Here is a 24749-nt window from a genome sequence, read left to right as displayed (position 1 = left end):
TCATTTTTGGGACTCTAAGGTTCAGACTGGGGAAAGAATACTATGACATCTGGGAGGTGGGGATAAATGCTCAGGCTCTGAAACCCAGGTGAAGCAGCAGCACAGAAGTAGAGGTGTCACTGGGGTGATAAGTCTGCTGTGAACAGCGATATTGTGGAATATCACTTTTCACGTGGCCACCCTCACTTCTGTGCTGCTATTGGAGGGCTTCAGAGCTGTGCGCTTCCCCAGCAACTGCTCTGCCATTAGAGCTGGGTGGCGATATATGTGCTTGTGAGGGTGGGGAGCGTAATGACCACAGACACAAAGAAGGCGGGTCATGGAGCGGGGCTGATGAAATGCGTTTGAGAACCACTGGTCTACACTATTATGGTCACCACATTCATAAAATGATAAATCTTCTCCTGCTGAATATGATAGACACATTTTCATGGGAGAATCAGCACTGTCCATGGAGCTCGGAGAGTTCGCTGTATGTTGTTATATGCTGTAAAGCTGGAAAACGCCCACAGATGAGCTCCCCAGAGACAGTGGCACCTGCACACCAGCTAGGTGCTAAGTGGCCAGTAATTGCTTAGCCAGCCATTCCCCAGCTGTGGAGCTGGGAACAAGAGAGTTACAATTCACCGAAAGGACGGCTGGACGCTCACTTAGGCCACAGACTGACTGTCACCTGCCCCCCGGCTAGGGGGTGAACCTCCAAAGAGAAGGGTTGTACAAAAGCACAAGGGAGAATTGCTTCCATTTTCACCTCTCCTCTCCCATCTCTACAGAAGGCAAGGATATGACTTGAAAGGCAACAGGGGCCGTGGAGTGGGGAGGACGGACCAAGGCTGGAAGGAAATCCAGCCTGGGTACTCAGAACTGTGAACTGCTTGCAACAGCAGGTGGGGTGCAAAAACCTCCTTGCTTTACATTTTCCTTAAATTAGTAAAATTTAGGATTTAAAGTGCATTTTATAATTTTGTAGTGTTAACCGGTTCTGACCTTTGACATCCTTCTCCCTTGTAATCCCTGAAAACCCCCTTGCTCCAGTTACTCAAGTGGTTTTAGTGTTTTGTCTGGACCTGTGTATTTTCACTGAAGTGATTCGGGGATTTGTCTGGAGAGAACAGGCTGTGGCCTAAGCGACCCCTCTGTGGGGGTGACCCACTAATGACTGAGATTGTCCATCCCAGTAAACAGACTGAGCTGTCCAAGATGCACTTTAAACGGGGTGCAGGCTGGGAGGAGAAACTGGCTGATGTTGCTGTGTCGATTGGGAAGTTCCTGAGTGTCTGGCTAGTCACACTCAGTTCAGTGCAGCCAGGAGTGACTTTGAAAGGCTGGTGGCTGTGTGTGAGCAGAGCATGGAGGAGTTTGTTTGTTCACACAGGGAAGCAGCAGGGTGGTTTTGATTTAAATCACTAGTCTGGAAGACTCGATTTAATCATGGTTTTCTACATAAAAATATTTTTCTTCTTGGTTGTTTATAACCTTAGTACGTATTCCTCACAACGCAGAGATAGATGTCGCTTTCATTTTTGGAAGGTACACGCTATACATTTTAAACCGTGATTTATTTTGAAAACTTTTCAGATGGAGGTTTAACAGCTATATCAGACAATGATTGTTTTTGCTCATTTTTCATTTGGTTAATTTCATTGTTTGGTTATTTCATTCATGCCGTCCTGTGTTAGGGAGGAGAACATCACAGACAGACATTTAAAAAACAGAAGTCTGATTTTCTTGATTATTTTTTTTAAAAGTCATTGAGTTTTTTATTCACCCTGGGATAAACCATGCCCTGGGATGGAGAATTAGGCAGTTCAAACTGTCCAGATTGTACCCTGGTGTATGGTCTTCTTTTTGTGGCTGAGTGGAGGTAATTTCCACCAGGAATCATTCTGCAGAGAGACCACCGCCAGGAAGTTGTGGAAAGTACTGTTTTAGTAGATCTGGGACTCCAAAAGTAATTGGTTCAGATGATGGAGCACATTTTATAGGAAAAGTAATTATAAAAATGTTAAAAGTTTGAGGACTGTCATAACAAATAGTTAAGGGTTAATGTCTCTTTTACCTGTAAAGGGTTTACAAGCTCTGTGAACCTGGCTGACACCTGACCAAAAGGACCAATCGGGAGAGAAGATACTTTCAAATTTTGGTGGAGGGAAGTCTTTGTTTTGTTCTTTTTGTTCCGCTCTTTGTTCTCTCTTGGGATTAAGAGAAGCCAGACATGCAACCAAGATTTCTCCAATCTTACTAAACGGTCTTTCAGGTTCAAGATAGTAAGTAATAGATTGAAAGCGGGATTAGATTAGATTATGTTTGTTTTCTTTATTTGCAAATGTGTATTTTGCTGGAAGGATGTTAATTATCTCTGTTTGCTGTAACTTGTATCTTACGCTAGGGGAGGGATTCCCTCTAGTCTATCTGGCTGAAGACCCTGTAAACATTTTCCATCTTGATTTTTGCAGAGATAATTTTTTTTACTTTTTTTCTTTCTTTAATTAAAAGCTTTTTCTTGCCTGTGGTGGGGGCCCTATGAAACCAGCCAGAGGCAGGAGCAAAAGTTTGTAGCATGTGAGTGAGCAGGGCTGGGGGAGTCAGGCCCAACAGTGGGGGTGAGCAAGGCTGGGAACAGGCTCTGGAGGCTGGGAAGAGGAGTGTTGGAGCCGAGCTTGGTAGAGCCGAACATGGGACTTTGTGAAGTGAAGGAGGAGGAACCGGGCGGAGGATGGCTGGGAAGAGCCAGACTGGGAAGGGAAAAGAGCAGGGAGGGCTGTCTTTGTCTGACTCAGTGAGCTAGCAGTCATAGACTCTGACTTGTCGCTAAAACACGCCGTGGTGTAGACAAGCCCTGTATGAATCAGGGTAGAAAGAAAAGGCTGGTGCCTGAAGAGAATTCCCTTTCTTACTACGCTGCACAACCCAAGCACTGTTGGGTTGTTCAGGCCCAGTGGGAAATGTTCATTTTAGGGAGAATGAAAGGCCATTTGGGAGGTGATGGCCCAGAGCCCTGGCAGGGAAGGGCCTGGAGAGGGCTGGACTCAGCCATTGGTATCAGCTATTTTGGGTCCTGGCTGACATGGTGATCTCCCACCTCCATGCAGCCAGGGGCCAATGCTTGCCACTGCCAGTCTGGAGCCTCCACATGTATGTACTGACCAAGGTCCAGGGGGCCATCCACAAAGTGCACAGCTATGTAGGGCACCAGGAAGTTTGAGGCACCAAAGCCCCTGCCCTTGCTTTGCCCCACCCTGCCTTTTCCTGCCCCTGCTCCACCCCACCCCGCCCCTGAGGCCTCTGCAGCAGGGCCTGGCCTACATTCACCGGTCGCAAGTACAGAGACCTAGCCCCAGCCGTCCCCCCGGTGAGTGCTGGGGGGCGGTTCCTCCCTGTCTCCCAAGCCAACCCCCCCACAGGGGGGTTGTGTAGGGGCTCATAATAGCTAGGGACGGCCCTGGTATTGACAGATACAATTTTAAAGTATTGTGCACAGAATTTTTAATTGTTTGGTGCTGAAAGCCCTCGGGAATATGGCCGGCTGGACAGTTGTGGGATGGGGGGCTGTGAGGGGGTGCTGGACAGTGTGGGGAGTCTGTGGGTGGGAGGCCACTGAGCATGGGGATTGCTGGGCATAAGGGAGTGGGGGGACCTGGGAAGGACAGCAGTGTGACAGGCACACAGGCAGCGCAGGGCTGGGGTTGGAGACTGTCATAAACAGATAGTTAAGGGTTAATGTCTCTTTTACCAGTAAAGGGTTAAGAAGCTCAGTAAACCTGGCTGACACCTGACCAGAGGACCAATAGGGGGACAAGATACTTTCAAAGCTTGGTGGAGGGAAGTCTTTGTTTGTGCTTTTTGTTTTGGGAGTTGTTCTTTTTCGGGACTGACAGGGACGGGAAGTCCATCCAGGCTCTTCAAATCTTTCTGAATCAATCTTTCATGTTTCAAAATTGTAAGTAATAGCCAGGCAAGGCGGATTAGTTTTATGTTTGTTTTTTCAACTTGTAAATGCTTCTTTTTTGCTGGAAAGATTTTTACCTCTGTTTGCTGTAGCTTTGAATTAGGCTTGGGGAGCGTCCTCTTGCTATATGAATCGAGTACCTATAAAGTGAATTTCATGCTGATTTTACAAAGATAATTTTTTACCTTTTTCCCCTTTTAATTAAACTTTCTTTTTAAAATCTGCATGTGATTTCCTTGTTTAAGGAACCACGGTGGGTAGGGGGAAAGGAGGGGGGGTGGTTAATTCCTCCTTGTTTAAGATCCAAGAGTTTAACAATCTGTGGTTTCCAGCAAGGGAATTGGGAAGCGTCTCAAGGCTGCCCAGGAGGGGAAGGTTTTGGGGGGACAGAAGTGTGCCAGGCATTAAACCTGGCTGGTGGCAGTAACCAGGGTCTATAGCTAGTAATTAAGCTTAGAAGTGTTCATGAGTCCCTACATTTGTACTTCTAAAGTTTCAAAGTGGAGAAAGAAACTTGAAGGGACACAATGGCAGGACAAAAAAAAGGTTTTGGGTTTTTTTTTTTTTTGGCAAAGGGGGGGGGGTTTTTTGGTTTTTTTTTTTTTTTTTAAAGGAAAGTGGCACTGCTGCGAGAGGTTGGGGTGAGGGTAAACATTAGGGGTTAGGCAAGTGTAGAGTTAGGGTCCAGACAGGGAAGGAATAGTGGTGGAAGGGGTGCAGAATGGAGAGCCCTGCAGGGGCCCAAGGGAAAGGCCTGAAAGGCTGGCCCTGCACCCTGCGTGAATGAAGGGTGGGTTTCTGCTTCACCCTTTCCCCATGCATTATTTTCCTCCCCCCTCACCCCTTACTTCCTCCTCTTTCTCTTTTTGGCTTCTTCTCCCACAAGTCAGGCTCACGCCAGCCCACCAGCCCAACTTTTGCACAATGCTGGTAGCGACCAGATGTCCCTATCTGTATAGGGAGACGTCCCCTATTTGGGGCTTTTGTTTCTATAGGTGCCTATTACACCCCCCCCCCCCCGTCTTGTCTGATTTTTCTTCACTTCTGCTGGTGGACCCAGTGCTGGAACAAGGCCCCAAGGATGCTGCACAGGGGACCCTATTCGATCACTAGGAACCCAGAGCAGCCGGGAGGCGGTCTGTCCGGGGGCAGCAGCGCTGGGATCCGGGCCCGGCAGCAGGAAGTGAGTCGCAGCCGCTGCGGTGACTCCTGGCTCCCAGGCTCCGGCGAAGATCCCCCGAGCCCCGGACGCTGGTGCTGGGAGCCCGGAGCCCTGGCTGCAGCCGGGAGAGGGAATTCCAGCAGGGCCTTCCCGCTGCCCCAGGAGCTCTCACACAGGCCCCAGGGCAGAGCCACAGCCCGGCCCGGCCCCTTGCCCCGGGGGCCCGCTCGGAGGGAAGGTGAGAGAGCCCGCCACCCCGGCACCCCCGGCTGCAGGGGCGGAGGCTAAAAGAGGTTCAGGGGTGAGGGCAGGCGGGGGGAGGCAGGGCGGGGGCCCACGGAGGCGGGTTGCTGGGGCTGCGGGGGGCAAGCTGATGTCGGCGGGGCGCACTGAAGGGAAGATGGGGCGATGCCGGGATTAATCGGGGGATTGTGGGGCTGAGGGAAGCAAGGCTGGGAATGGGGGAAGATGTGAGTGGGGGCACTGCGAGGGAAGGGGGGTGTGGGGAGGCGGGAGGGGGACAGAGGTAAACCAGCCCCAAACACAACACTGCCTCCCAGGTGCGGTTGGTCAGACTCCCCCGGCTGGGGGGTTCTGTGTCTCAACGAGTTTGGGTCTGCCCAGGGCTGGTTCTGATTCCTGGGCAGGATTCACATCTGCGCCCCACCCGGAGTCGCTGCCTGCTTTGGGCAGCCAGGGAGTGTGGCTGGGCCATGGGCCTCAGCTCTGGCTGCCCTGTCCCTGGGCTGCCTTGCAGGGTTCACAGGGGCAGCTCGTTCTCAGTGATGCCACCAGAAGGGCTCCGGCTTGTTTTCCTCAGGGAGAGGAAAGTTTATCAGGGCAAGTGTGGGAATCCCCAACATGGCCTCTTTAGTTCTACTTTTTTCTAGCATTGGGCTAAGATGCTGTTACTTATGGGAGGTCTGAAGAGTCTGGGGGAATCGGGTGTGACCTGGACTGAAGCCCCTTTCATAACCTCCTTCTTGCCCCACAGCTGGTGGGAATCACGTCCATGTTTCGGTCCAGATGGGCCCCCGTCGCCAGGACACAGGGAAGGGAAATGTCTGTGAATGGAGCCATCCTGGGGAGGTGGATTTCAGGGATCTCCTGGGGCGGGAATGGTCAGGATGGCAGACCTAGTGTTGAAAAACCTGCTTATTTCTGATGGGCCCATTGGCGATGGGGCAGGGAGATGGGACATTCCCGTTCTCAACAGGAATACAACCATTGCACAGGGCTTGGGAACATTTTCCAGGCTTCCAGTGCTTGGGTGAGACCCCACTGGTCAGAGCCAGCTGTAAATACGCAGGGAGCTGTTGGGATTCCTGTCCCTGTTCCTGGCTCAGAGCTCTGCTTCCCGTATCAGCTTGTGTCTGGCAGGTGTGTGGGAAATTAGAAGACCCTGCCCTGCTCCGTGTGCTGGGGGGGACAAGAAGCTCTCACCTTCTCCTACCCCCTTAAGCCTCCTGAGTGCTCTGAGCGGGGTGGGATTCTGCTACTCTGGCCCTCCCAGAGCTTCCATTTCTTCATCCTTCGTCTCACGTGACTAGTGGGATTGTGGCTGGAGCAGCAGGTAATGACTGGGGCCTTTTGGTGTTTCAGATGCCGGTGACCTTCGAGGAGGTGGCTGTGTATTTCACCCAGGGGCAGGGGGCTCTGCTGGACCCCACTCAGAGAGCTCTCTACAGGGACGTTATGCAGGCGAACTACGAGATGGTGGCCTCACTGGGTAAGGGATTCCCGTCCCCTCACATCTTAGAAGCCGTGGGGTCTGTGTGTCTCTATCTGTTCATGTTCTTCCCATGTCAGTTAGATCAGAGGTGAGTGGGTTCCATAATGCACAGCTGCCGTGTGAGAGAGACTTGCATCTCTGTGCCCCCTCCAGTGGGACATGGATGTCAAAACCCAATGGACAAGCTAAACCATCCCCACCCCTCCAGCTTTCAAAGGGGCATAATCCAACATTGTCCTGTCTGTGTTGTTTCTCGGCTGCACACACAATCTCTGTTCACCTCCCTCGTTGGGACTAGGTCCAGCCCTGGGGAGGGCTCTGGGCTCTGCAGGTTTAGAAAGAGGCAGGGGTTTAAGTGCAGAGCTGAGTGTGAGTCAGCAAGGCCCCCAGAGCGCACAGCTCCTGGGAACGCCTAGTGAAGGTGTAGTAATAATTCAATTCACCTCTCTAGAAAACTTATTCTGCGCAAGTGGGCTCAGTGACCATTTTCCACTCCTCTTGGATTCCACGTTCCTCCAGCAGAGCACAGGGAGAGGTTCCACTCACAGACTATCCTTTGTGACAAATACTCCACCAGTGATCCACGCACCCTGATCGGATCTGATTTCACCCTCTGTGCAGGATTCCCCCTTCCCAAACCTGAGCTGATTGTCCGACTGGAACAAGGGGAAGAGCCGTGGGTGCCTGATCTCCAGGCCTGCAAGGAAAGAAGTGTTTCGAGATGCACCCATACAGGTGAGGAGTGTCAGAGATACCATCTAGGGAATAAAGGATAAAGTTGAGCATCCCCAAATATGGTGTGAGTAAGCACCCTCAGTTCTTCCTCATTTCAGCCAGGACAGGGCTGCAGTCATCAGATATAGTTCACACTATTCCAGGAGTTTGCTTCCCAGCTTTCCTTCTTTGTGAGTGTTTGGGTGGGATGTGGAGGAGGAGTCCAATTGCTCAGTCTTTGTGTTGGGTTTTCCCTTTGTGCTATCCCTCTTTCTCCCCAGCACAATGACTCTGGTCTGGATTGTGTCTCTCCCAACAGGTGCTGAGCGAGGGAGTGAGAATGAGGAGGGGAATCATCATGAGGAAGTTCCCGGGGAAGTGGAACCGCAGGGGACCTCTGTGGAAAGAGCTGAAGGGAATTTTCCCCAGTGCTTGGAGCAGGCAGAATCCTGGGGAAGTTGGCACAGGTCAGAGAGGCTTCTGGAAAACTCTCCGGGGAAGATAGTGGATGAATCGATTAATGATGGGGGAGGAGAGGAGGATCCAGGAGTGCAGCAGACAAATCCCAAGGAAGAGACACCTTGGCACTACCTTCAGTGTGGGAAAGAATTCATTGTGAGCTCACAGCTTGTGACACATCAGACAGTCCATACTGGAGAGAAACCCCTTCAATGCTTGGACCATGGGGAAAGCTTCAATAAGCTCTCAGATCTTAATAACCATGGGAGAAGTCACAGTGGAGAAAAACCCTCTCAATCTGTTGAGTACGGGAAAGCTTTCATTTCGAAGACACAAATAATTAGAAATCAAGCAATCCACACAGGAGACAGACCCCACAAGTGCTTGGACTGTGGGAAAAATTTCATACAGCGGTCAAACCTCGTTCAACATCAGGCAATCCACACAGGAGAGAGACCCCACAAGTGCTTGGAGTGTGGGAAAAATTTCATAACAAGGGCACACCTTGTTCAACATCAGGCAATCCACACAGGAGAGAAACCCCACAAGTGCTTGGAGTGTGGGAAAAATTTCATACAGAAGTCACAGCTCGTTTATCATCAGGCAGTCCACACAGGAGAGAGACCCCACAAGTGCTTGGAGTGTGCGAACAGTTACATAAAAAGCTCAGACCTTGTTAAACATCAGGCAATCCACACAGGAGAGAGACCCCACTGGTGGAAAAGTTTCTTAAGCAGGTCTCACCTTGTTCAACTTCAGGCAATCGACACAGGAGAGACTCCAGAGGTGCTTGAACTGCGGGAAAAGTTTCATATGGAGGTCTGACCTCATTAAATATGGAAGAATCCACACAGGATCTAAACTTCTGTGACACATGGCAAGAAAGGATTAAGCATCTTGCATGTAATTGATTCGCTGGGGGTAGGGGCTGAAAGATGGAGAGAATTATTATAGCTGAAATCACCAAAATGTGTTTTGCAAGGTTAGTGTTAAATGGATGTGTTCCGCTCTCCTGCTCGGACAATTTCTGTGGGGATCCCAGAGATGGAAAGAAGCAGGTGTTACCATCTTGGCTACCAATCCCCACCCTCACTTCTGTTCTGCTATTGGAGGACTTCAGAGCTGGGCACATTGCCAGCACCACGTTTACAAAACGATAAATCTTCTCCAAAGTATGTCTTGTGAGGTTTCATAGGGAAAGTCATCGCCCGCCGAATATTATTGTCCCATTAAAATGTGTCTATCAGCACTTTCCACGGAGCTCGGAGAGTTTTCTGTAAATTTGTTACATGCTGTAAAGCTGGAAAACACCCACAGATGAGCTCCCCAGAGCCAGTGGCACCTGCACACCAGCTAGGTGCTAAGTGGCCAGTAATTGCTTAGGAGGCCCTTCACCAGCTGTGGAGCTGGGAACAGGAGAGTTACAATTCACCAGAAGGACGGCTGGATGCTCATTTAGGCCACAGACTGATTCTCACCTGCCCCCCGGCTGGGGGGTGAACCTCAAAGAGGAGAGTGGTACAAAAGCACAAGGGAGAATTGCCTCCATTTTCACCTCTCCTCTCCCATTTTTCCAGAAGGCAAGAATATGCCTTGAAAGGCAACAGGGGCCGTGGAGTGGGGAGGATGGACCAAGGCTGGAAGGAAATCCAGCCTGGGTACTCAGAACTGTGAACTGCCTGCAACAGCAGGTGGGGTGCAAAAACCTCCTTGCTTCACATCTTCCTTAGCTTGGTAAAATTTAGGATTTAAAGTGCATTTTATAATTTTGTAGTTTTAATCGCTTCTGACCTTTGACATCCTTCTCCTTTGTAATCCCTGAAAACCCCCTTGCTCCAGTTACTCAAGTGGTTTTAGTGTTTTGTCTGGACCTGTGTATTTTCACTGAAGTGTTTCGGGGATTTGACTGGACAGAACAAGGCTCTGGCCTAACCGGGCCCCTCTGTGGGGGTGACCCACTGATGACTGAGATTGTCCATCCCAGTGACCAGACTGAGCTGTCCAAGATGCACTTTCCCACGGTGCAAGGCTGGGAGGAGAAAACTGGCTGATGTTGCTGTGTCGATTGGAAAGTTCCTGAGTGTCCAGCTAGTCGCACTCAGCACAGTGCAGCCAGGAGTGACTTTGAAGGCTGGTGGCTGTGTGTGAGCAGAACTTGGAGGGGTTTGTTCACACAGGGAAGCAGCAGGGTGGATTTGATTTAAATCACTAGTCTGGAAGACTCAATTTAATCATGGTTTTCTACATAAAAATATTTTCTTCTTGGTTGTTATAACCTTAGTACATATTCTTCACAATGCTGAGATAGATGTCAGATTCATTTTTGGAAGGTACACACTATACCTTTTTAAACCGTGATTTATTTTCAAAACTTTTCAGATGAGTTTTACAGCTATATCAGACAATGGTTATTTCATTTCATTTCATTTCATTTGGTTATTTCATTGTTTGGTTATTTCATTCATGCCATCCTGTATTAGGAGGGAACATCACCAGACAGAGATTTAAATAACAGAAATCTGATTTTCTTTTTTTTTTTTTAAGTCATTGATTTTTATTCACTCTGAGATAAACCATGCCCTGGGATGGAGAATTAGGCAGTTCAACTGTCCAGATTGTACCCGGAGGTATGTCTCTTTTTGTGCCTGAGTGGAGGCAATTTCCATGAGGAATCATTCCGCAGAGACCACCACCAAGAAGTTGTGGAAAGTACTGCTTAGTAGATCTGGGACTCCAAAAGTGATTGGTTCAGATGATGGAGCACATTTTACAGGAAAAGTAATTATAAAAATGTTAAAAGCTTTAGGAGTAAAGCAACAACTACCTATCCCCCAGCATCCTCAATCGTCAGGGACAGTAGAAAGGATGGATCAGACTATCAAGCAAGCCCTTCGCAAAGTGGTACACGTCGCTGGGAAAGGTTGGGACAATAAATTACCAATGGTGTTGGCAGGCATCCGGAGCAATGATGGGTTGGATACTGACTACCAGCTGGATCACATTCTGTTTGGAATGTCTTATGAGCTGGTGGAACCCTTTAATGTGGAACCCTTCATTATATGGAGGAGGAGGAGTAGAAGTCTCTGTTGTCCTGGGCCTTCATCTGCAACTCCAAGGAGACAGTCCTGCCCAGGAAGCCAGGATCCAAGGGGTGCCATTTCCTCCTATGCTTACACAGTTTTAAAGCCGTCCCGCTGGTGTTATTTCATTTCTTGCCGATTCTTCTTTGTTTTCCAAGGACATGACAAAACTGGTTTTTTATAAACAGTTCTTTTTGAGCAATTCACCCTTCAGTTCTCGCTTTGGTTGCCAAAATGCAAATCATGCACTCCTGTCGAAACACACTCCAGCCACACTAGGTCGCAAGACCTATAACATGTTACATGGATATATGGGTTATATATGTACATATCCCAACATTGCCTGCGTCTCCCAAGGGGGCTCAGTGACCCTGTTTCCATCCTCTGGAATTGAATTATCCCTCAGCTGGCTGGCTGAGGGCTCTGGCTTTACCCAGTGCCCCCCTGCCCTCCTCCTGGGAGCTCAGAACTGCACGGAGTCCCTCTCTGCCTGTGGTGGGGGCCCTATGAAATCAGCTAGAGGCAGGAGCAAAAGTTTGCAGCATGTGAGTGTGCAGGGCAGGGGGAGTCAGGCCCAGTAGGGGGGTTGAGCAAGGCTGGGAACAGGCTGTCATAAAGAGATAGTTAAGGGTTAATGCCTCTTATACCTGCAAAGGGTTAAGAAGTTCACCTAGTCTAGCTGACCCCTGACTCGAGGAACCAATGGGGGAACAAGATGTTGCAAAAGGAAAGAGAGAAGTTTTCCTTTGTTTAGAGAGTCTCAGTTTCAGGCAGGTGAAAAGATCAGGAACAGTTCTATTCAGCGATTGTAGTTTTGAAAGGAATATAGTTTATGTTTTATGTTCTTGGACTGTACATGGTGCTAATGGGTAAATCATTGTCTATTGATCAATATTTTTCATTAGTGTACTAAGTTTTTGCCTATGGGAACATCCTCTGTGTTTTGAATCTGTGTCTGTGAGAGTAGCTGGTATGCTAATCTCTCCCAGAGGGTTTTCTTTTACCTTTCTTTTCTTTAATTAAAAGCCTTTTTCTTAATACTGGACTGACTTTTTCCTTGTTTTTCGATGCAAGGGGGTTGGATCTGGATCCACCAGGAGTTGGCGGGAGGAAGGAGGGGGGATGGTTAATTTCTTCTTGTTTTAAGATCCAAGGGATTGGATCTGGACTCACCAGGGAATTGGTGAAGGAGTCTCTCAAGGCTACTCAGGGAGGGGAAGGTTTTGGGGGAAAGGGAGTGATCCGGACACTGTAAATTCTGGATGATGGCAGCAATGCCAGGTGTAAGCTGGTAATTTATCTTAGAAGTGTCCATGCAGGTCCCCACATCTGTACCCTAAAGTTCAGAGTGCGGAAGGAACCTTGACACAGGCTCTGGAGGCTGGGAAGAGGGGGGTTGGAGCCAAGCTTGGTAGAGCCAGGCGTGGGACTTTGTGAAGTGAAGGAGGAGGGAGTGGGCTGGGGATGGCTGGGTGAGCCAGACTGGGAAGGGAAAAGAGCAAGGAGGGGTGTCTTTGTCTGACTCTGAGCTAGCAGCCATAGACACTGACTTGTCACTAAAATTCGGTGTGGTGTAGACAAGCCCTGTGTGAGTCAGGGCAGAAAAAAAAGGCTGGTACCTGAAGAGAATTCCCTTTCTTACTACACTGCGCACCCCAAGGACTGCTGGGCTGTTCAGGCCCAGAGGGAAATGTTCCATTTTAGGGAGAATGAAAGGCCATTTGAGAGGTGATGGCCCAGAGGCCTGGCAGGCAAGGAATTGGTGAGGGCTGGACTCAGCCATTGGTGTCAGCTATTTTGGGTCCTGGCTGACATGCCAGCCACCATGTAAAATGTTTCCCTGTGGCTTTTTGACATGCCCACACAGGTATGTGACTGCCAAGTCCCTCCCCTAGGAGGGGAGGGGGAAGTCTGCAGGGTGATCTCCCACCTCCATGCAGCCAGGGGCCAATGCTTGGTATTGCCACTCTGGAGCCTCCACATGTATGTACTGACCAGCGCCGTCCACAAAGTGCACAGCTATGTAGGGCGGCAGGATGTTTGGGGCACCAAAGGCCCTGCCCTTGCTTTGCCCCACCTCGCCTCTTCCTGCCCGTGCTCCACCGCCTCTTCCTGCCCGTGCTCCACCCCAGCCCTGCCCCTGAGGACTCTGCAGCAGGGCCTGGCCCACACTCACCGGTGGCAAGAAGTACAGAGACCAGGCCCCAGGCAGCCTCCCGGTGAGTGCTGGGTGGTGGTTCCTCCCTGTTTCTCAAGCCAACCCACCTGTGGAGGCCTGGGGCTTCCTACCCAGGGAGGTGTCGTCCCCCCGCACAGGGGGTTTGTGTAGGGGCCCAAAATAGCTAGGGACTGTCTGGAATTGACAAATAAAATGGACAAGATTTTAAAATATTGTGTACAGAATTTTTAATTGTTTGGTGCTGAAAGCCGTCGGGCATATGGCCTGCTGGACAGTTGTGGAGTGGGGGGCTGTGATGAGGTGCTGGACAGTCTGGGGAATCTGTGGGTGGGAGGCTACTGGGCATGGATGTTGCTGGGCATAAGGCGGTAGGGGGACCTGGGTAGGACAGCCGTGCGGCAGGCACATGGGCAGAGCTGGGCTGGGGTTGGGGGCACAGGTGGCAGGGAAGTGCAGGGGTTAAGGTGAAAGTGACACTGTGGAGACGTTGGGGTAATGGTGAAAATATGTAGGGTTAGGGGCACAGTGTAGGAGTTAGGGGACAGAAGGGGACAAGGGTTAGTGGCAAAACGGGTGCAGGATGGGGAGCCCACAGGGGCTAAGGGAAAAGGCCCTGAGGCTGGCCCTGCACCATAGTGGATTTGAGGGTGGGTCTCTGCTGTCACCCTTCCCCTCATCCATCATTTTCCTTCCCCCCCCCTCCTTACTTCCTCTCTTTCTCCTTTTGCTTCTCTTTCCGACAACTCTGGCTCAGGCAGCTCAGCGAGCTCCAACTTTTGCACTAGTGCTGGTAGGGTGACCAGATGTCCCTATTGTATAGGGACAGTCCCGCTATTTGGGGCTTTGTCTTATATAGGTGCCTATTATCCCCCATCCCCGGCCTGTCCTGATTTTCCCAGTTGCTGTCTGGTGACCCGGTGCTGGTAAGATGCGCTCAACGATGCTGCATTGTGCTGCGTGGATCGCTAGGACCCAGGAGCAGCCGGGAGGCGGCTCTGTCCGGGGGCAGCGAGCGCTGGGCTCCGGCCCGGCAGCAGGAAGTGAGTCGCAGCCGCTGCGGTGACTCTGGCTCCCAGGCTCCCGGCGAGATCCCCGAGCCCCGGCGGCTGGTGCTGGGAGCCCGGAGCCCTGGCTGCAGCCGGGAGAGGGGAATCTCCAGCAGGGCCCTTCCCGCTGCTCCCCAGGAGCCTCTCCCAGGCCAGGGCAGAGCCCCCAGCCCGGCCCGGCCTGTCCCGGGGGGCCCCGCTCGGAGGGAAGGTGAGAGAGACCCGCCCCCCCCCGCACCCGGGCTGCAGGGGGCGGAGGCTAAAGAGGTGCAGGGGGTGAGGGCAGGCGGGGGAGCGGGGGCGGGGGCAGGAGGCGGGTGCTGGGGCTGCGGGGGGCAGGCTGGGATGGGGGCGGGGGCGCACCGAAGGAAGATGGGCGATGCGGGGATCGGGGGGATTGTGGGGCTGAGGGGAGCGAGGCTGGAGGGGGGGCAGAGGAGGCGGGAGGGGAACAGCCCCCCACCCCGATCCCAGTGTGTGTTGTTGTCAGACACCCCCGTGCTGGCGGAGTCTGTAACTCACGAGTTTGGGGTCTGCCCACGGCCCTGGTGTGATTTCTGGGCAGGATTCACACCTCAGCCCCACCGGAGTCGCTGCTGCTTTGGACAGGCAGGGAGTGTGGCTGGGCCAATGGGCTCAGCCTCTGCCTGCCTGTCCCTGGGGGCTGCTGCAGGGTCCAGGGCAGCTCGTTCTTCAGGTGATGCCACCAGAGGGCTCCTGCTGTTCCTCAGGGAGAGCGGTTTACGGGGCAGTGTGGGGAAATCCCCCAAAATGGCCCCTTTAGTTCTACTTTTTTTCTAGCATTGGGCTCAGAGATGCTGTTACTAGGAGGGTCTGAAGAGTCTGGGGGAAATCGGGGTGTGACATGGACTGAATCCCCTTCTGTAACCTCCGCTCTCCCCCCGACAGGGTGAGGAATCGTGTCCATGTTTTGGTCCAGCTGGGCCCATCTTCTAGGACGCAGGGAAGGGAAATGTCTGTGATGGAGCCATCTTGGGTAGGGGATTTTCAGGGAGCTCCTGGGGCAGGGACAGGAAGGAGAACTGGTGTGAGAAACCTGATTTTCTGATTGGGCCATTGGTGATGGGGATAGGAGACAGGACATGGGACATTGTCCCATTTCTCAAACAGGATTCAACCCCTGCAGCAGGGCTGGGAACATTTTCCAGGCTCCCAGTGCTGGAGTGATACCCCACTAGCCTGAGGCTGCTGTAATATATGCAGGGAAGCTGTTGGGATTCCTATCCCTGTCTGTGGCTCAGAGCTCTGCTTCCCATATCAGCTTGTGTTTGGCAGGTGTGTGGTAAATGAGAAGACCCTGCCTTGCTCTGTGTGCTGGGGGGGAAAAGGAGCTCTCACCTTCTCCCACCCCTTTAAGCCTCCTGAGCGCTCTGAGCGGGGTGGGATTCTGCTGCTCTGGCCCTCCCACAGCTTCCATTTCTTTATCCTTCCTCCCCCATGACTAGTGGGATTGTGGCTGGGGCAGCAGGTAATGACTGGGGCCTTTTGGTGTTTCAGATGCCAGTGACATTCGAGGAGGTGGCTGTGTATTTCACCCAGGTGCAGGGGGCTCTGCTGGACCCTGCTCAGAGAGCCCTGTACAGGGATGTCATGCAGGAGAACTACGAGACAGTGACCTCGCTGGGTAAGGTATTCCCATCTCCTCAGATACTAGAAGCCGTGGGGTCTGTGTGTCTCTATCTGGTCATGTTCTTCCCATGTCAGTTAGAACAGAGGTGAGTGGGTTCCATAATGCACAGCTGCCATGTGAGAGAGAGTTCCATCTCCGTGCCCCCTCCAGTGGGACATGGGTGTCCAAAACCAATGGAAAAGCTAAACCACCACCCCTCCAGCTTTCAAAGTGGCATAAATCTGTCATTGTCCTGTCTGTGTTGTTTCTTGGCTGCACACACAATCCCTCTTCACCTCCCTCATTAGGACTGGCTCCAGCCCTGGGGAGGTCTCTGGGCTCTGCAGGTTTAGAAAGAGGCAGGGGTTTAAGTCGAGAGCCATGTGTGAGTCAGCAAGGCCCCCAGAGCGCACAGATCCTGAGAAGGCCTAGTGAAGGTGTAGTAAGAATTCAGCTCACCTCCCCAGACAAACTTCCTCTGCGCAAGGAGGCTCAGTGACCATTTTCCACTCCTCCTGGATTCCACGTTCCTCCAGCAGAGCACAGGGACAGGTTCCACTCACAGTAATGTCCTTTCTGTCAAATACTCCACACACCCTGATCTGGTCTGATTTCACCCCCTCTGCACCTGCGCAGGATTCCCCCTTGCTAAACCTGAGTGATTGGTCGCTGGAACGGGGGAAGAGCCGTGAGGTTCACGTTTCTGTGGCTGCAAGGAAAGAAGGCTTTCGGAGATGCACCCATACGAGATGAGGTTGTTGAAGAACTATCTGGGATTAATGAAGAAAAGTTGAGATCCCAATATTGTTTGAGTAAGGACCTCAGTTCTTTCTATTTCAGCCAGAACCAGGGCTGTGTTCAGTATAGTTTCACACCATCCCATCGCGCCTCTTATCTGCGGGAGTTTGCTTCCCAGCGTTCTCCCTGTGAGTGTTTGGGTGGGATGTGGGGGGAGTCCCATTGCTCAGTCTCTGTGTTTGTTGCTTATTCTCTTTCTTTTTCTCGCACAATTGACTCCATCTGTTGTGTCTCTCCCGCAGTGTGTGCGAGCGAGGAGTGAGAATTGAGAGGGGATCTATGAGGAGTTCCCTGGGAAGTGGAACTCTGGGGACCTGTGTGGGAGAGTGAAGGAATGTCCCCAGTGCTTTTGACACGAAAACATCCTGGGGAAGTTGGCACAGGTCCGAGAGGCTTTGGGAAACTATTCCAGAGAGGTGGATGAATCTATAATGGTAGGGGGGAAAGGGGGGGATCAGGAGCTCGAGCGACAAATCCAAGGAAGCACCTTGGCACTACCGTCAGTGTGGGAATCATTGTTGGGAAAGAATTCATTGTGAGCTCACAGCTTGTCACACATGAGACAATCCATACTGGAGAGAAACTCCTTCAATGCTTGGACCATGGGGAAAGCTTCAATAAGCTCTCAGGTCTTAATAACCGCGAGAGAAGCCACAGTGGAGAAAAACCCGCGCAATCCCTTGAGTGCGGGAAATCTTTCATTTCGAAGACGCCAATAATTAGACCTCAGGCAATCCACACAGGGGAGAAATCCCACAAGTGCTTAGAGTGTGCGAAAAGTTTCATAAGAAAGTCAAAGCTTGTTGTACATCAGAGAATCCACACAGGAGAGAGACCCCACAAGTGCTTGGAGTGTGGGAAAAATTTCATACAGAGGTCACACCTAGTTCATCATCAGGCAATCCACACAGGAGAGAGACCCCACAAGTGCTTGGAGTGTGGGAAAGGTTACATACAAAGGTCAGACCTTGTTAAACATCAGGCAATGCACACAGGGGAGAGACCCTACAAGTGCTTGGACTGTGGGAAATGTTTCACAGAGAGGTCAAACCTTGTTAAACATCAGGCATTACACACAGGAGAGAGACTCCACAAGTGCTTGGAGTGTGGGAAAGGTTTCATACAGAGGTCACACCTCCTTCAACATCAGGCAATCCACACAGGAGAGAGACCCCACAAGTGCTTGGACTGTGGGAAAAGTTTCATAAGAAGGTCATACCTTGTTCAACATCAGAGAATCCACACGGGAGAGAGACCCCACAAGTGCTTGGAGTGTGGGAAAAGTTTCATACAGAGGTCAACACTAGTTCGTCATCAGGCATTACACGCAAGAGAGAGACCCCACAAGGGCTTGGAGTGTGGGAAAAATTTCATACAGAGGTCACACCTTGTTTATCATGAGGAATTACATGCAGGAGAGAGACCCCACAAGTGCTTGGACTGTGGAAAAGGTTACATACAAAGGTCAGACCTAGTTAGACATCAGGCAATCCACACAGGTGAGAGACCCCACAAGTGCTTGGAGTGTGGGAAAAGTTTCATGAGAAAGTCAACCCTTGTTGAACATCAGGCATTACACACAAGATTGAAACCCCACAGGTGCTTCGACTGTGGGGAAAGTTTCATGAGAAGGTCACACCTTGTTCAACATCAGAGAATCCACACGGGAGAGAGACCCCACAAGTGCTTGGAGTGTGGGAAAAGTTTCATACAGAGGTCAGCACTAGTTCGTCATCAGGCATTACACGCAGGAGAGAGACCCCACAAGTGCTTGGAGTGCGGGAAAAGTTTCATACAGAGGTCACACCTAGTTCATCATGAGGCATTACACACAGGAGAGAGACCTCACAAGTGTTTGGAGTGTGGGAAAAATTTCATACAGAGGTCACACCTAGTTCGTCATCAGGCAGTCCACACAAGAGAGACTCCAGAGGTGCTTGGACTGCGGGAAAAGTTTCATATGGAGGTTTGACTTCATTAAACATGGAAGAATCCACACAGGATCTAAACTTCTGTGACACATGGCAAGAAAGGATTAAGCAAGTTGCATGTGATTGACTTAGAATCAACTTTTAGAGAGAGATTTTACATACACGAAACTCTCCGAGCTCCAGGGAACCAGTTTTTCTGAGTGTCCATGAAAATATGGTATTCATATTCAGCAGGAAAGATTTATCATTTTATGAACATGGTACCATGAATAGTGCTTAAACCAGTGGTTCTCAAACCGCGTTTCATCAGTCCCCCTTTCCTGCACCGCACTTCTTTCTGTCATTTTGGTCATTACGCCGCCCCCCTTCACAACACACTATATCGCCACGTCTAATGGCCAGAGCAGTTGCGGGGGGAAGCGCCCACAGTCTGAAGCACCTTCACAGTAGCAGCACAAGAAGGAAGGTGGCCATGTGACAAAGTGACATACCTAATATCGCTGATCACGCCAGACTTATCACCCCGTGACACCCCTACTTCTGTGCTGCTGCATCCACCTGGGTTCAGAGCCTTGAGCATTATCCCCCACTCCCACGTGGCCTGTTTCCTTTTTTATGAGCCCGCCCTGGGAGACAGCACCAGTGCTTTTGTAAAAAAAAAAAAACACAACCCACACTGATCACCCTCCCTGGACACATCCTGGTCCCTTCCATTAGGAGGCTTTGCGCGACATTTCCAGAATAATAGTGTTAGAGGAGTCACTGTGCTGGGATTGTGTAGCCAAGATGGTATAAACATCGCTCTTTCCATCCTCTGGGGAGCCACAACGGATATGCAATTTCTGTCGCTTCAAATTATAATAATCCAAATTGATATGGCAGGGCACCAGCGTTCACGCAAGTTCTTCTAAACAAAGGCAGAAAGACCAGAGTAAATTACTCCCCTTCAACATCGGCATCACACAGAGAGAGAGACCCCACAAGTGCTTGGACTGTGGGAAAGTTTCATAAGAAGGTCATACCCTGTTCAAATCGGAATCCACGGGAGGAGGACCCACAAGTGCTTGAGTGTGGGAAGTTTCATACAGAGGTCAACACTTTCGTATCAGCATTACACGCAAGAGAGAGACCCACAAGGCTTGGCAGTGTGGGAAAATTTCTACAGGTCACACCTTGTTTTCATGAGGAATTACATGAGGAGAGGACCCCAAGTGCTTGGACTGTGGAAAAGGTTACATACAAAGGTCAGACCTAGTTAGACATCAGGCATCACCAGGTGAGAGACCCCACCAACGTGCTTGAGTGTGGGGAAGTTTCATAGAAGTAACCCTTGTTGAACATCAGGCATTAACACAAGATTGAACCCACAGGTGCTTCGACTGTGGGGAAAGTTTTCATGAGGTCACCTTGTTCACATCAGGATCCACGGAGAGACCCCACAGTGCTTGGAGTGTGCGGAAGTTCATACAGAGGTCGCACTAGTCGTACAGGATTACACGCAGAGAGAGACCCCACAAGTGCTTGGAGTGCGGGAAAAGTTTCATACAGAGGTCACACCTAGTTCATCATGAGGCATTACACACAGGAGAGGACCTCACAAGTGTTGGGAGTGTGGGAAAAAATTCATACAGAGGTCACACTAGTTCGTCATCAGGCAGTCCCACAAGAGAGCTCAGAGGTGCTTGGACTGGAGCGGAAAGTTATTGAGTTGACTTCATTACATGGAAAAAACACCAGTCTGAACTCTGTACCAGCAAAAAAGATTAGCAAGTGCATGTAGACTTAGACTCATTTTGAGAGGATTTTAAAATTGTCACCTAGATAGCTAGAGTTGAAATGTTAACGTTATTCTACAGACTGAAGAGATGGCAAGTCAGTCTGAGTAACTATGCCTTCTATGAGAGATAAGTGGCTGAGTGGATGTGTTATTCCTGATTTGGGCTGTATAAGAGGGTCTTTCCGCAGATTGAGGGAGGTGATGGTTCCCTTCTCTTCAACAGGTGAGGCCTCATCTGGATATTGTGTCCAGTTTGTGCCCGACTACAAGAGGATGTTGAAATGGAAAGAGTCCAGCGGAGGGCAATAAAATGATAGGGGGCTGGAGCACGTGACTTATGAGGAGGAGCTGAGAGACGGGATGTATCTTCAGAGAGAAGAAGACGGGATTTGTGCTGCTTTCACTACTGAAAGGGTCCAGAGAAGATGGATGTGACTGTGCCATTATACCAGATGACAGAACAGGAGTAGTGGTTCATGTGGTGAGGTGATTTGATGTGGTATTAGGAAAATTTTCACTAGAGGCTGGTAAACACTGAGATGGTTACTTAGGATGTGATGGACTCTCGTTCCTTAGAGGGTTTTTAATCAGCTGTAAAGCCTGACTGGGGATGATTTAGTTTGATATTGGTCCTGCTTTTGAGCAGGGGTTGGAGTAGATGACCTCCTGAGGTCCCTTCCACCCTATTATCTCTGATCTAAAATGGGTAACTGTAGTAGTCACTGTTTAGCTATCAACGGTTCCTTATTGTGTTAATCGGGATCAGTATTCGAATGTATACCTGTCAGCGTGGCACCTTCCAGTTCATTCAGTGTCTTGAATCGCTGGTGTAGGTCTGAAAGATGGAGGTTTATAAGCTGAATCACCAAAAGTGTTTTGCAAGTTAGTATTAATCGGATCTGTTCTGCTCCTGCCGGACAATTTCTGTGTGGCTCCAGAGATGGAAAAAGCAGATGTTACCATCTTGGCTACCATCCCCACAGTGACTCTACACTAGTTATTCCAAACTGTGGGCAAAGCCTCCCAATGAAGGGACAGGAATGTGTCAAGGAGGTGTGATCAGTGGGTTGGTTTTTTTTTTACAAAAGCACTGGCTGTCGTCCCCAGGTGGCTGGGCATAAAAAAAGGAACAGCCCACGTGGGAGGTGGGATAATGCTCAGGCTCTGAAACCCAGTGGAGCAGCAGCACAGAAGTAGGGGTGTCACTGGGTGATAAGTCTGCTGTGATCAGCGATATGAGGTATGTCACTTTTCACATGGCCACCTTCACTTCTGTGCTGCTACTGGAGGGCTTCAGAGCTGTGCGCTTCCCAGCAACTGCTCTGCCATTAGAGCTGGTGGCGATATATGTGCTTGTGAAGGTGGGGGCGTAATGACACAAGACAGAAGAAGGCGGTGCAGGAAGGGGGACTGATGAAACGCGTTTGAGAACCACTGGTTACACTATTATGGTCACCATGTTCATAATGATAAATCTTCTCCTGCTGAATATGATAGACACATTTTCATGGGACAATCAGCACTGTCCATGGAGCTCGGAAGAGTTCGCTGTATGTTGTTACATGCTGTAAAGCTGGAAAACGCCCACAGATGAGCTCCCCAGAGACAGTGGCACCTGCACACCAGCTAGGTGCTAAGTGGCCAGTAATTGCTTAGGAGGCTCTTCACCAGCTGTGGAGCTGGGAACAGGAGAGTTACAATTCACCGGAAGGACAGCTGGACGCTCACTTAGGCCACAGACTGATTCTCACCTGCCCCCCGGCTGGGGGGTGAACCTCAAAGAGGAGAGTGGTACAAAAGCACAAGGGAGAATTGCCTCCATTTTCACCTCTCCTCTCCCATCTCTACAGAAGGCAAGAATATGACTTCGAAGGCAACAGGGGCCGTAGAGTGGGGAGGACGGACCAAGGCTGGAAGGAAATCCAACCCGGGTACTCAGAACTGTGAACTGCCTGCAACAGCAGGTGGGGTGCAAAAACCTCCTTGCTTCACATTTTCCTCAAATTGTTAAATTTGGGATTTAAAATGCATTTTATAATTTCATAGTTTTAACCGGTTCTGGAAGGCTCGATTTAATCAATGGTTTGCTACGTAAAAATATTTTCTTCTTGGTTGTTATAACCCTGGTACATATTCTTCACAACGCAGAGATAGATGTCGGATTCATTTTTGGAAGGTACACACTATACATTTTTAAACAGTGATTTCTTTTCAAAACTTTTCAGATGAGTTTCACAGCTATATCAGACAATGGTTATTTCATTTCATTTAGTTATTTCATTGTTTGGTTATTTCATTCATGCCATCCTGTATTAGGAGGAGAACATCACCAGACAGAGATTTAAATAACAGAAATCTGATTTTCTTGATTATTTTTTTTTAAAGTCATTGATTTTTATTTATCTTGGGATAAAACATGCCCTGGGATGGAGAATTAGGCAGTTCAACTGTCCAGATTGTACCCTGGGGTATGTCTCTTTTTGTGGCTGGGTGGAGGCAATTTCCACCAGGAATCATTCTGCAGAGACCACCACCAAGAAGTTGTGGAAAGTACTGTTTAGTAGATCTGGGACTCCAAAAGTAATTGGTTCAGATGATGGAGCACATTTTATAGGAAAAGTAATTATAAAAATGTTACAAGCTTTAGGAGTAAAGCAACAACTACATATCCCCCAGCATCCTCAATCGTCAGGGACAGTAGAAAGGATGGATCAGACTATCAAGCAAGCCCTTCGCAAAGTGGTGCACGTTGCTGGCAAAGATTGGGACAATGAATTACCAATGGTGCTGGCAGCCATCTGGAGCGCAGATGGATTGGATACTGACTACCAGCCGTATCACATTCTCTCTGGAAGGTCTATGAGTTTGTGAAACCCTTTATTAGATGGAGGAGGAGTCGTCTGTGTTGTCCTGGGCCTTCATCTGGGACTCCAAGGAGACAGTCCTGGCCAGGAAGCCAGGGTCGAAGGGGTGCCATTTCCTCCAGTTCTTACACAGTTTTAAAGCCGTCCCGCTGGTGTTATTTCCTTTCTGTCTGATTCTTCATTTTTTTCCAGGGATATGACAAAACGGTTTTTTTCCAAACAGTTCTTTTTGACCAATTCACCTTTCTGTTCTCGCTTTGTTTGCCAAAATGCAAATCATGCACTCAGGGCCGGCTCTAGCAATTTTGCCGCCCCAAGCATGGCGGCATGCCGTGTGGGGCGCTCTGCCGCTCGCCGGTCCCGTGGCTCCGGTGGATCTCCCGCAGGAATGCCTGCGGCAGGTACACCGGAGCCGCAGGACCGGAGGACCATCCGCAGGCATGGCTGCGGGAGTTCCACCAGAGCCGCCTGCTGCCCTAGTGGCAACCGGCACAGCACCCCCCGTGGCGTGCCGCCCCAAGCACGCGCTTGGGGCGCTGTGGCCTGGAGCCGGCTCTGCATGGATATATGGGTTATATGTGTACATATCCCAACACTGCCTGTGTCTCCAAAGGGGGCTCAGTGACCGTGTTTCCATCCTCTGGAATTGAATTATCCCTCAGCTGGCTGGCTGAGGGCTCTGGCTCTACCCAGCGTCTGCCTCCAGTGCTCCCAGGAGCTCAGAGCTGCGCGGAGTCCCTCCCTGACTGTGGTGGGGGCCCTAGAGACCAGCCAGAGCCAGGAGCAAAAGTTTGTAGCATGTGAGTGAGCAGGGCTGGGGGAGTCAGGCCCAGCAGGGGAGTTGAACAAGGCTAGGAACAGGCTGTCATAAACAGATAGTTAAGGGTTAATGTCTCTTTTACCTGCAAAGAGTTAAGAAGCTCACCTAGCCTAGCTGACCCCTGACTCGAGGAACCGATGGGGGAACAAGATGTTTCAAAAGGAAAGAGGGAAGTTTTCCTTTGTTTAGAGAGTCTCAGTTTCAGCCGGAGTGAAAAAGATCAAGGAACCAGCTTCTTATCAGAGTTGTAAGTTTTAGAAAGGAATAAATAGGTTTATGTTTCTTTCTTTGTAACCTGTCTTGTGCAATTAGAGGAAGAATCAAATTGGCTATTGGATATTTTTCATTAGTTACTAAGTTTTTGGCCTAGGGGCATCCTCTGTGTTTTCATCTGTTGTCTGAGAGTACTAGTATGCTAATCTCCCCCAGGTTTTCTTTTACCTTTCTTTTTCTTTATTTGAAAGCCTTTTTCTTAATACCGGATTGACTTTTTTTCTTGTTTTCGATCAAGGGGGTTAGATCTGGATCCACCAGGAGTTGGCGGGAGAAAGGAGGGGGATGGTAAATTCTGCTTGTTTTAAGATCAAGGGATTGATCTGGACTCACCT

At 50.2% G+C, this 24749-nt stretch overlaps 2 protein-coding genes across 2 annotated transcripts in view; both read left to right on the top strand.

Moving 5' to 3' along the window:
* LOC142047652 (uncharacterized) overlaps window positions 1–18831 on the top strand; it is a 124743-nt gene extending 105912 nt beyond the window's left edge. Inside the window, 2 exon segments of the mRNA XM_075071697.1 lie at window positions 17493–18666; window positions 18668–18831. Of these exon segments, the coding sequence (XP_074927798.1) occupies window positions 17493–18666; window positions 18668–18767 (1274 nt within the window). The 3' untranslated portion in view covers window positions 18768–18831.
* LOC116827126 (uncharacterized) lies at window positions 6599–9083 on the top strand. The gene is given in 4 exon segments (XM_075071670.1): window positions 6599–6840; window positions 7465–7578; window positions 7877–8798; window positions 8800–9083. Coding segments are annotated over 4 exon segments (1251 nt in total). The 5' UTR covers window positions 6599–6713; the 3' UTR covers window positions 8888–9083.
* Window positions 18832–24749: the final 5918 nt, after the last annotated feature.

Source organism: Chelonoidis abingdonii, chromosome 12 (assembly GCF_003597395.2).
Source record: "Chelonoidis abingdonii isolate Lonesome George chromosome 12, CheloAbing_2.0, whole genome shotgun sequence".
In the NCBI taxonomy this organism is placed as follows: Eukaryota; Metazoa; Chordata; order Testudines; family Testudinidae; genus Chelonoidis; species Chelonoidis abingdonii.
The sequence above is the reverse complement of the archived record's forward strand: the minus strand, read 5'-3'. Positions and strand labels throughout refer to the sequence as shown.